The 12,578-nt window shown below is 41.1% G+C and overlaps 1 protein-coding gene across 9 annotated transcripts in view; it reads left to right on the top strand.

Moving 5' to 3' along the window:
* CASP8 (caspase 8) overlaps positions 1–12,578 on the top strand; it is an 87,026-nt gene that overhangs the window by 67,840 nt on the left and 6,608 nt on the right. For 5 of the 9 annotated variants that reach the window (XR_005058747.2, XM_037009170.2, XM_073218342.1 and 2 more), the window contains 5 exons: positions 1,830–1,901; positions 6,706–6,999; positions 10,973–11,078; positions 11,924–12,062; positions 12,169–12,213. Coding sequence is in view for 8 of the 9 variants with exons in the window: in XM_037009170.2 (XP_036865065.2) it covers positions 1,830–1,901; positions 6,706–6,999; positions 10,973–11,078; positions 11,924–12,062; positions 12,169–12,213 (656 nt within the window). In the remaining variant the exon portion in view is untranslated. Of the gene's footprint in view, positions 1–125; positions 566–1,829; positions 1,902–6,661; positions 7,000–10,972; positions 11,079–11,923; positions 12,063–12,168; positions 12,214–12,578 lie in introns of those variants that run through there. The other 4 variants (XM_073218343.1, XM_037009171.2, XM_037009173.2 and 1 more) reach the window with 3 other exon arrangements.

Here is a 12,578-nt window from a genome sequence, read left to right as displayed (position 1 = left end):
TGTCCCGGTTCCTTTCTAAGTACTTTCTCTGATCTCCCCACTCTCACCCCACTTCTTACCCCCCTCACGGGCTTCCAAAAGACAACTCTCCAAATCTTTTGATATGTATCCCTGAATTGATCTGTATCTTTGCAAAATGTATCATTATTCTGGGTGTGTACACTATATTTAACTGTGTGACTTGGAGCAAGTAAGTAATTTCTCTGTGCCTCTGTTTCCTCATTAAATGGGATTCATATTACCTCATGAGGTGGCTGTGAGGCTTTAAGGAGATAATACAGGTTAATCACTTACAACACTGAGTGACTGGCACTAAGTACCAGTGTGGGCAATTATTATCACGTATTAGTCTTATTTGTATTGTATGTTTCTTGTTCTGTTTCTTTTTGCGAAGTAAACGCTCTGTGCTTTAAATTCAGTGCCTTTTTCCAGGGCCAGCTTCCTAACAACTATGTAGTATGAAATGAGCAGTCTCCACAATCTTTAGAAAAACCATTTAAGAACTTGTCCACCGATCCCTAGCCTGATCCAACTTGCAAACCTTTGCCAATCCGATAGATACACAGTGGGTATCTCATTACTTTATTTTGCGTTTCCAGCTTACTAGTGAGTTTTGAGCACTACTTCATATGCTTTGGTTATTTGAGCATCCCTGTAAGGGAACTCTAGGTTCGTATCTGTTGTCCTACAGGGTTTCTTTTTCTTGTTGAATTGCAGGAAACCTTTGTATGTTCTAAATATTGCCCCCGTGGCAGGTCTTGGGAACATGGAGATGTGGTCCTTGCCCTCATGAAGCTCATAGCCTAGGACAGGAACTAGTCTCTGAGCAGGAAGTAGTCACTGAAACGCTGGGGTGAATGCTCAGGAAACATCAAGAAAGAGGCAGGAAATATATCCTGGGCTACAACTTAGCCACTAGCAGGATTTCACTATGTTGCTGTGTTCTCACTCAGACCAATGGGCAGAAGCAGGTGGTAGCGGGGGCATCAATGTTACTTGGCACCTTTTACCCAGCCCCGTGCAGGTGAAAAGGTACTTTCAGATACCTCGTTTAATCCTCTGAGCTGTAAGTGGGTCTCTGTCCCCTGAAAGCTTCCATCCTATTGGGGGAGGAAAAAAAAGGCAGTTTCAAAGAGGAAAGGTGTTTGATTTTTTTTTCTACTTTTAATATCAGGAAACATTTGAAGTGACTCACAGCAAAAAAGGCAAGGCGAATGTGCCTTTTGTTCACTGTTAATGCATCTCCGGGGCCTAGACCATTGTGAGGGCCCCAGAACTGGCCTCTTTGATAAGGTCATTTGGGCCTTTTGGGAGGAAGCTTTTGATTCCAAGTTTCTAGGCTTCTGAGGGTGGGATCTGGTGGATGTGGAGCTCCTGGAGATGCTCCTTGTATTTAGTATAGATGGAGGAACCACGAGAGCTAGATGTGGGCGTTAGCAGACCCTCTGAGAGCAATGCTCAGGGCCCCGAAGTTTCCAGATCTCAAGATCTCTCAGAAGGGCTCAATGTTTGCTGAATAAAAACATTGAGGTCTTAATGATGAATTCAGAAAAATCTGTACATTCCTGAAATATGAAAACAGTGTTCTTCGTTATCATCCACTCCAACTCTTACCATTTTGGAATGTGGTTATGAGGTCCATCCAAAGTCACATAGCCAATCAAAACTCAGGCGGCCGTGTTCCCCACCGCCGCCCTTGCAGCTCTAGGAGGCGCTGCTCAGAGGCCAGCCTGCTTCACTCAGCCTATGTGACTCAGGATTTTCGAAAACAGGAAGTAGAAGTATAGCTGAATTCTTAGTCCTTCCTCCAGCTTTTATTCTTGTTTTAGGTGTTCCAGGGTAAAAACAGACTGTGAAGAAGCTGCTGCCACTGTGAGGTTCCCAGGATTTTCTTTAATAAGGTCAGTTGGGCCTTTGGGGAGCAAGGCTTGTGATCTAGAGTTTTCTAGGCTGCTGAGGGTGGGATCTGGTGGCCTTGTATTTGGACTTAGTGGGGAAATTGAGAGGATTAGCAATCCTTCTGAGAGCCATGGTGAGGCCCTCTGGCTTAGGTCAATGTGCTGGGGCTTTTTCTGGAAGGCTCCAAGTACAGCAGGCCTCATCCTTATGCTGGCCAAAGTTGTCAAAGAGTAGAAACCGAAATTTACATCTCAACTGATTTTGCTGCTACACTAACCCATCTGCCCACACATACCCACTGACAGACATACCCACTGACATAAATGCACACACATAAACATGCATGCACACTGTCCCAATAATTCAAGGTGTTTTTGAGAAATTAAAGACATTCAAACCAGTACAGAGAATAATAAAACGCAAGCACTGACTGACAAAATCAGAGACCTATCACTTTTGGGGTTAAGCATTTATAGGTGAAGTTAAGAATTGCATTCTGTTTGAAAATGATCAACTTTGGTTATAAATATTTGGTGGGGGTTGGTTGTAAGTTTTGTTGAAGTGTGAACACTTTTACTGGGCTGTGTGAAAACCCTCGCTGCAAGGCCCTGTAGGGTACAGTGTTTGTATTCAGGGTGGACATTTGGCAGGTTCTGGGGGAGCCCTTAATTTGCAGTGGCCATTCTGAGCTGGAGGGAGTGGCCATACTACTGTGTAGGGGTTTGGATCTGAGAGCGTCATTTGAGTACTTTTGAGTTTTTAATGAAATGCAGATTTTTGTCTCAAAAGACTAATGCAAGTTTTGGGTTTATTTTTCCCAGTTTTGAGGTAATTATTCATATCACTGAAGGAGTTAGTGTTGCTAGAATATTGCTAGAAGGATGGTTTGTGATAAGATGAAATGTATTTGCAATTAAATTAGATTGTAGCATACAAGGAAGTGGTAGAATTGGGGCTCCTGAATGAGATGATGAGGTCTAAATCTAGACCCCATTACATACTGGCATGGTTTGTGAGGTTCTGCCCCTCTGCCTGCTATGGTGGATTTGTTAAGAATTCTGTTTTTGTGTTTTGTAGGATTTTTTGTTTTTAAAAGATTTTTAAAATAATTTTAATCTTTAAAAATATTATGATTATATGTCTTTGCTCATTAAATTCCTTCACTGGCTTTTTAACTGCAATTAGATGAAATCTAAATCTTTGCAGAGAGTCATTAAAGCCTTCAAGTGAAATGCTCAAATCTGAGCCTGATTCCTCTCTGGCTCATTAGCTTATTTCTAAACTGATTTTTCACAATAGTAAAAAGTAATAGCAATTATTCAGACGCTTGTAGTAAAATGAGACAAAAATTTTTTTTTATGTTTATATAGATGTATGTTATAAACACTTATATACCATAGCATAAACATTTATTTATATTGAAATACTTTCAAGCATAAATTATTAAAAATAATAAATATATATAAAGTGAATACACACACACACACATAAATATGAAGAAATTGGGAAAAGTCCACCAAATGTGACCAAAGAATGACTTCTAAATGGCAAGTTTCTAAGTGATTTTCCTTTTTCTTTTTGTACTTTTCTACACTTCCTCTAAGGAACAAGTGCTACGTTTACTATTTTAGGATCAGCAAAATACAACAAGGAATACTCTTTTAAAAATATTACTCTAATAATTCTAGCCAATGAGCTCGTGCTCGTAGATCGCAGAAAACAAGGACCACCCTGGTCCCTGCCCTTACAGAGCCCGATGCCTAGAGGTGGCCCGTGGTGACCCAGGAAAAACCCTGTGCAGATGATTGCTTCCCAGGCAGCATGACTAGACAGATGTGTGACCTAAACAAACAAACAGAGACTGAACATCATAACACAGTGTGTCCTGGAAAACCTGGACTAGAAAAGAAGCCTCATCAGCATTTTACCTAGTGTCCATTTTGGTGTGATGCAAAAATCACTTCCGAAGTCTTGTCAAATTATGTGAAGATGATGAAATGAGGGAGATGAGGTAGCTTCAGAGGACAGGAGCCAGGCGCTAAGCATGTTACATCTAAACTCATGTTATCTTGGTCTTGGACTGGTTGGTTGGTTTTTATTCTATACTGTGGGAAAATGCCATTAAATATGTAACAAAAGCCTTAAAAAGTTTCATTCCTTTTGACTCAGTAGTACCTCTTCTAGGAAATTATTCTAAGAAAATAATCAGAGATGTACATGGAGATTGGGATTTTAAGACCATCCTAAATGTAGTCAGAGACAGGTTACATAAATTATGGTCCATTTTTATGACTGACTTTACAGATTTTAAAGTCCATGCTGTAGAAGAAAAGATGAAGGCATTAAGATATATTTACAATATTATCAGTGCAAAAATCCACTGATAGCTCAGAAATAAAGTGTGCTCAAATATGAGGGGGAAAATATATATACATAAAATATTTGGTAGGAAAGACAGAAAAATATTAGGTGCTTATCTATCTTGGATGATGAAATTATAGGTAATTTTTATTTTGTAGGTATTTGAACTTTTCTGTATTTTCTAAAATGAATACAATAAACATTGTTATCAGATAAAATAACTGTAAAGGGAGAAAAGGAGATTCTGCTTTCATTTGATTCTTTGGTTGATTTTATTCTGTGTAGTAAGATTTTAACAGTGGTTAGAACTGACTTAAAATTTTAAGGACATTGGACCTTATTGTATTTAACAGGGTTGGACCTGGTTTGGATCCTTCCAGCATATGGATGAAAATGGGTCTTTGCATAGAGATTTTAATTTAAGTAGATGTATATTTAGAATAAGTAATACAGGTACATAGCAAAAATTCGCTGTACAAATGGGTACAAAGGTAAAGTCTCACTCTCCTGTCTACCGAAAGGCCTCCCCACACCACCCCCACCCCTTCTTCCTTTCCTCTGAGGCAACCACTGAAGCTTCCTTTGTGTTCTAAGCAAAGGTCTGTGAATACATGAATCTATGCACACTACATACTACATTGTACAGATCACACATATCCAACCTTGTTGATCTTCCCATGCTTTAAATTATCTGAATAGAGTTCCATCAAATATGATTAATGGCTTAACTCTTCTGTTACCAATAAACAGCTGTTTATGCTTTTTTGTTATTTCAAGCAATGTTGCCATGAATGGCCTTGAACATATTTTTTGGGACACCAGTGTTAACACTAACGTAGGAAAAGCTCCTGGAAGTTAATCCCTGGGGTTAAAGGATATGTGCATTTTATATTGTGACTAATGTGGCCAGATTGCCCACCTAACGTGTTTGCAGTTCATCATCTCACAGCACTGCGAATTGCAAGTTTTGTGTTCTCCTATTTGGTAGTTGAAAATGGTCTTTTCTAATTTCAGTTTGCTTTTCTTAAAATTGTGAATGAGGTTGAACATCTTTTAAAATGTTTTAAAAGCTATTGGTTTAAAGAAATAAAGCCACGGGTACTTACTTTTATCTGAACTGTCTGCTTGTTGCTCTTCCTGTTTGACATTGGATTATTGGCCTTTCTCTCACAATCTTTTATTTTTCTAATTGCCAAAAGTAGTCCCTTTTTTAATCCTATATCACTGCTCTTTCTTCCCAGTGCAAGATTTATTTATCTTGTAATTTTGTTTGAGTTATTTTTGCAGAATAATTTAGTTAGTTTTTAAGGACATAAAGCAATCTTTCTTTAATGACTTTCAAAAGTTTTCTATTATAATTAGAAAGGTTCTTCATCAGTGCAAGATATTTTTTTCTTCTATGTTTCCTTCCTTAGTGTTTCAATTTTAAGGTTAATTTTTGATCCTTCTGCAGTTGATTTTAATGTACAGAGTCAGCTAGGATCCATTTCTATTTGTGGAAGATGTTATATCTTCACAGCACTTTAGGAGATGGGTGGTCCTCTGATCCTCATTTTATAACCGAACCCTCGGAGGATGTGAGCTGCCCAGCCCTGGGGCCAGGGCCCTCCACTGTGTTCTGAACTGTTTTGTCTTATCCCAAAGCCCCATACCCTGAGCCACTGCACTACCCGCCTCCCCCCGGGGGCTTCCTGGCTTCAATGGCTACAGCGTAGTGGGACTTACAGAGATGGGTTGCAGGCTTTTTCCTGTGAAAAATTCAACACAAACACTACACTGTCCCAGGGCCTTTTACCACGAAGATGGGCGAACAGAGCACACAGGGTGGGGAGGGGTCAGTCAAGGCTACTCAAGGGTTTCAAGAGAGGAGAAACCCAAGATCTTGGGCTGCTTGCATGAAGGGTGTCTGGGGTTTCCGGAAGCACTGCCTCTCCTTTTTTACCTGCTCAAACATGTAACAAGTATGAGGCCTTTTATAATGATTCCTGGCTGCAGAGTCATCCCTTTGTCCCACGGCTCCCCCGACAGACCCTTTGGGGTTTCTTTATTGAGCTCCCTGTATCTGCCTGAATTGACACTAACATTCTTACCTCCACTTTTGCATGAATTATTTCCTGTAAGAATTTGTCCTTTCCCGCCTCCTCCCCAAAGGAGCCTTTCCTGCGGGAAGGGCTCCTTTCTCTGTACTCTTACTGTGCCCTGGTCACAACTCAGTCAGTTTGTGTATCTGTTTTATAAAATAGTAAGCTACTTGAGGGTAGGAGCTGTTCTGTTTTATTTTATTGTTTCCTTCCATATATCCACTGCAAAATGTCTTGCATATAGTAAATGTAATAGCATTTGTTGAGGGAAAATGTTACTTTTCTTTCTTATCTGAACATAACATTGTATTTTGACCTAGGCTACAACTACGTTCTCCTAACACTTGACCATCATGAATTTCAGCAAATGTCTCTATAATATTGGGGAACAGCTGGGCAGTGATGAACTGGCCTCCCTCAAATTCCTGAGCCTGGACCACATCCCACAACGGAAGCAGGAACCCATCAAGGATGCCCTGATGTTATTTCAGAGACTCCAGGAAAAAAGAATGTTAGAGGAAAACAACCTGTCCTTCCTGAAGGAGCTGCTTTTCCGAATAAATAGACTGGATTTGCTGATCACCTACCTGGACACCAGCAAGGAGAAGATGGAGCAGGAGCTTCAGATACCAGGCAGGGCCCAGATATCCGCCTACAGGTGGGCGCTGGGGGCGGGGTGGGGGCGGGGTGGATGCACCTCTGTGGGCAGGGCTGGTGGTCTGTGTGGTCACTTCAGAGGCTCCGGGAACATGTCCCAGCAGAGCCAGATGAAGAAATTTAGAGACCTTATGTATAACTGAGAAAAAAAAAGCTAAATCTATAAAAAACCCTTTTTTCCTAAGTAAAACATTATTTACAGGTATGCTGAAATTAAAAGAGACGCTTTCTAAATGTTCTGTCTTTTTGTTATGTCTGTTGTTGCCTCTGCTTTGCTGATGCCCACATCGGGCGCTTACTGGCCTATTATTGAATCAAGCATCACTATTTCCCACCTGGAAACCCCCCTCCCAGCACTCTGGATGACTATGGAAATTCTCGGTGGGAGTTTTAGGCTTACGTTCCACACCTGAGGACTTACATCACCAGGTGTGTGCTGCTGGTCATTCTGGAGGGGCCACACTGGACCCCACAAAGACAGCCTCGCCCCCATGGGCCTGGCCACGGCCTGGAGAATGGTGGTGGCGTGGGTCGCCTGTCTTGCCAAAGGCCTTGCAGCTCGGCCTCTGTCTCAGAGCGGGTAACCTAGGACTGGTAACAAGCGGGTAGTTACATCTTCCTGATTCTGTGACAAGCTTTACAAATAGAAACACATTGCCACATTCTCTCTTTTAACATCCTCTATTATCAGACACTCTTTAAAGTTATTTTTAGCTTTCCTTTGAGAAAGCTTCTACTCAAGCCTTAGCTGTGGCCCATTTACTGTCTCTGCTTGTCAGTAACTGTGGCATGTGCAACATGAAGTGCCCACAGCCGTTGGGGGGGAAAGCCACTGTCCTCTCCCAGCTGGCCTACTGGTGCTGTGGGCCTTGTAGTCTCAGAGACCTGAGATTCTGGCATGTTCCATTCATATGTTTCTATACTTGAGGCTTGACCATCTTGATTTTAAATGACAAACGAGTTATTCTGGGTGTCTCAGTTTCCTAGGGCTGCTGTAACAAAGTGCCACACACTGGATGGCTTAACACAGGAGAAACGTTTATTCTGTCATAATTCTGGAGGCTAGAAATCTAAAATCAAGGTTTGGAGCTCCTGGTGGCTGAAGGCAATCCTTGGTGTTCTGTGCCTTGCAGAAGCATCGCTACACTCTTGGCCTCCATTCCCTTCTCTGTCTGTCTGAACTTCTCTCTTCTTATAAAGACATCAATCTCTGGATTTGGGCCCACCCTAATCTAGTATGACCTCATCTTAACCACATTACATCAGCAAAGACCCTTTTCCCAAGGTGGGAATTTGGGGGGATGATGGGAGAGGACACTATTCATTACTATTCAGCACTGGGTAGCTTCAGTTTAATAGAACTGTGAAGTCCTTATAATGATTTTTTTTCATTAAGGCACCAATTAATCCTAAAAAACAAAAACAAAAACAAAAAAAGCAGCCCCAGAACTGGGAAAGCTGTTGCCTATCATCCTGGTCTTCTGAAGGTTGTACTCCTTCTGCTACCAGAGCAAGGCCAGGGCAAAGTGCCCGGGCCAGACAGTTACCTGTGTCTGCCTGTTGGAGGGTTAGAGTTCCTCACCAGAGTGGGATCTGCCTCTTAGAATCTTCAGCCTGCAAGCTGGAGAACAAAAGAGCACAAGTACAATGAACTGCTTATTCATCATTAGTTATTAGCCAGGAAATAAAAAAAAATACACCAGTGTGGCTGCTTTCCATTTATAAAAAAAGGACTAGACATTTTTATTTTTAAATTATAATTGTTACCCATAAAATAAGTATCTTATAAACTATCCAGGTTTATTTCTAGACAGTGATGGCCCAAGAATGCCAGTAAGTTTCAATAATGAGGAAAGTAAAAGGCAAAATACCTTGTAATAAAGTTAAGAGGGCTGGTAGCTTTTGATTAGACCCAATCTTGGCCAAACTGAGAAAGCTTAAGAGGCATATTTTTAGGATAAGAGATTCCATGAGAGTAAGGATGAACCAGGTGATAATACTGAGTAGCTTTTGTTTCTACACTTTTTATTTTCAGGATTTTAATTTTCTAATTTAATTTTGAAGTTTACATATTTTTGTATTAGAGTGACTTTCCTTTACACCATAGTAGTGACAGGTTTGCTGACCTACTATTCCTTTGTTCATTCAACAAGCATATCCCAAGAGGCAATTGTAGATTAGGACATGATAATGCCTTCTGGGTATTAAACACTTAGTGTGTTGCCAAAGACTGGTTTAAGCACTTCAAATAAATTTATTCATGTAATCCTCAATGCATCCCAATGGTGTAGAATAGTATTATCGACAAGTCTACAGATGAGAAAGAAAATGTATAACATGTTTAGAGTCACATAGCTCATAGGTGGTAGAACCAAGGTTCCCATTCCTGCCCTTAACACTGCACTTCTTGACCCTCTGGACTTATGGAAACCAAAAGTGCACAGACCCCGCTTTCTGGGGACCTGGAAAGCTTCAGAAACAGAATTATTATATGTGCTGTTACCCGATGTTATCAGCTGTGAACATTGCTTTTACCAGGATCGATTCTGGGAGGTGAGGAAGCATGTGTACACATGGCAACCAGCAAGGCTCTTCTAATGAGTGAAAAGAGAAAGTTCCTGCTATTCAGGAGGGGTTTCAGGGGAGAATGCTGTGAAGGCTGTGGGGGGTGGTTTGTGGTTTATATTGCCTCCTGAGAGGAGGACGTCCCACCCTGAACTGATGACATTACAATCCACTCTTGATTGGCTGAAAGTACAATGCTTCATTTGCATAGGGCATAACCAATCATAGCTGAGGTCTATTTAATTAAGTGTATTTTTTGAGTGGCTTTGTTTGATTGGAGTTTTTTTTTTTTTTTGAGAGGGCATCTCTCATATTTATTGATCAAATGGTTGTTAATAACAATAAAATTCAGTATAGGGGGGTCAACGCTCAATGTACAATCATTAATCCATCTCAAGCCTAATTCTCGTCAGTCTCCAATCTTCTGAAGCATAACGAACAAGTTCTTACATGGTGAACGAATTCTTACATAGTGAATAAATTCTTACATGGTGAACAGTACAAGGGCATTCATCACAGAAACTTTCGGTTTTGATCATGCATTATGACCTATAAACAATCAGGTTAAATATGAATATTCGTTTGATTTTTGTACTTGATTTATATGTTGATCCCACATTTCTCCTATTATTATTATTATTTTTATTTTTAATAAAATGCTGAAGTGGTAGGTAGATGCAAGATAAAGGTAGAAAACATAGTTTAGTGCTGGTTGGAGTTTTTTTGAAGCTTACAAGGGACTTGAAACTTAAATGGGTCCTGAACTCTGTCTGCATCTCTCTGTTGCTTGCCTCACCTTCAGTGTTGCAAAGGCACAATGGGATGAATACAGCCTTGAGGACACTTGGGCAGTGCTAGTGGGTGAGGGGCTGTCTGCAAGAGAGAATGGGGAGGGGTTGGGGGAGCTGGGTGTATTTAGAGGGAAAATGGGGGGTGTTGGTGAGAAATGGCCAGAGAAGACAAGGAGGTAGGCTGGGCTCAGTTCACAAAGGTCTGGATTCCAGAACCAAGTGTAAGGTTGGGAGAATGCTGACCAGTCTTAATTAAGGAAATGATGATCCAAATTGCATTTTGAAAAGCATAGTTACCAAAATCAAAAGTTCTTTCTGTTGCAGCAAGATCTTGACTTTATAATAAAGGACAAAGGAAAAATATGATTAATTTAACTGAAATTAACTGAATGACAGTTAGTGGAACTTCAAATTCCTTTAAGGGTGAAAGAGTTGGGCTTGAGTCAGTAGTTCTGTCACTACACCAGCCCCTTTCCAAGGACTCAATCCATAAATCATTGCATTAGCTAGGTTTATTTTAAAAGGAGCACATTGGAATCCAGTCCACTGTGACTCTATGTATAAAATAGGTAATTATTTAAGAAAGCATTTCTAAAGTGTTTCCATTTATCACCACAGGGTCATGCTTTTTCAGATTTCAGAAGATGTAAGCAAACTGGAATTGAGGTCCTTTAAGTTCCTTTTGAGCCAGAAGATTTCCAAATGTAAACTGGATGATGACATGGTAAGACCTGGTGTCTCACCAAGATTTTCTCTTGGAGATGAGTCAGCCAGTGGGGATTTCTGAGACTGAAGCGAGGGCTAATGCAGTCAGAGCCACCAGGATTCTCACCTTTTAACCAGGGGAGAAGCAGAAAGCTGTTAGGCATGAGTGATATAGATAGGATTCCTTTGTATACTATGAAGTGCTACTCACATTGTCAGGAGCAGGGCAGAGTTGGGAGCAAGAAGAAGGCTGGTTGTGGGAACAGAGACCAATGTGGGACTCTGCAGAGCCATTTTTCCTGCTTTCCCTGTGTCTGAAACAACCTGGGACCTGAAACTGTGGTGTGTGTGTGTGTGTGTGTGTGTGTGTGTGTGTGTGTGTGTGTGTGTGTGTGCGCGTGTGGTGTAGTGTAGTGTGTTTGTGTGTGTCTGCATGTGTGTGAACTCAGGTCTGGAGATGGACTGGGTGCCACAGGCACTGTTGGGCATGAGGCAGTCCCTGGGGCTGCTCTTGTGGGGGCAAGGCTGCTGTGTCTCAGCCATGCATGTTGGGCTCCATCCCAGTCTTCACATAAAGGTATCCACAGGTGGTTTCAATGCAGGGCCTGGCACCTGGGGACTGGGGACTGGGGGATGTATGATGTGGCTTCTCCTCCATCTTCTCTTTACTGTTTTTCTGGGCCAGAAAACAGACTTGCTTCCCTCATAGTTCACTGAATTTATAAGACTGGGATGTCCTCTCAGAGGGTCAGCTTGGGAAGCTAGTGTGGGCCCTTGGTTTGGAGAAAGTAGAAGTAAAAAAAAAGCTAAGTTAAAGCAAATATGGCTCAATCCAGTCTTGAATTTTGTTTCTTCTCCCTCTAGAACATGCTTGACATTTTCACAGAGATGGAGAAGAGGGTTATTCTAGGGGAAAGAAATTTGGATACCCTAAGAAAAATCTGTGACCAAGTCAACAAGAGTCTGCTGAAGAAAATCAATGACTATGAAGAATTGAGCAGAGGTAGAAATACCCTGACAGCTGTACCTCAACAGTAAGCATTCTTAAATCAACAAATCCCTCTGTCACAGTCCTTTCTAATCTGTGTGTGTTTCTTTTTTTAACTCAGAAAGAAGAACGAGCCTTGAAAAAAGTCCAGATGAACTTTCCAATGGTAATGCTTAAAGCGGTATTTTCAGGATTTATTTAATTTACTCATTGCCTCCTCTCTACAACTTTGTAACGGCATCCAAATTTTAATGGCCCTCATGTCATTCTCCCAATGTCAGGAGGAAGGCTCAGTGCCTACTTGCCACCTTCTCAACACATTGAAAGATGTAAAAATAGTTGTCAAAAGAGTCAGAACCTGCAGCCCCAAGCCGACAAGTCTGAAGTAGGTGCAGAGTTAGTAATAAGATTTTTACTTATTGTGTGGACAGCAAGGATACTGTGTTCAGGGCAGTCTGTGAATTTTCAGTTTAAAAAGGACCTTATTTTGTCCTCTGTGCTACATGTTTCTTTACCAGCATATCTTCCCTT

Source organism: Manis javanica, chromosome 12, assembly GCF_040802235.1.
Source record: "Manis javanica isolate MJ-LG chromosome 12, MJ_LKY, whole genome shotgun sequence".
NCBI lineage: Eukaryota > Metazoa > Chordata > Mammalia > Pholidota > Manidae > Manis > Manis javanica.
This window is presented reverse-complemented; position numbering and strand designations above follow the sequence as displayed.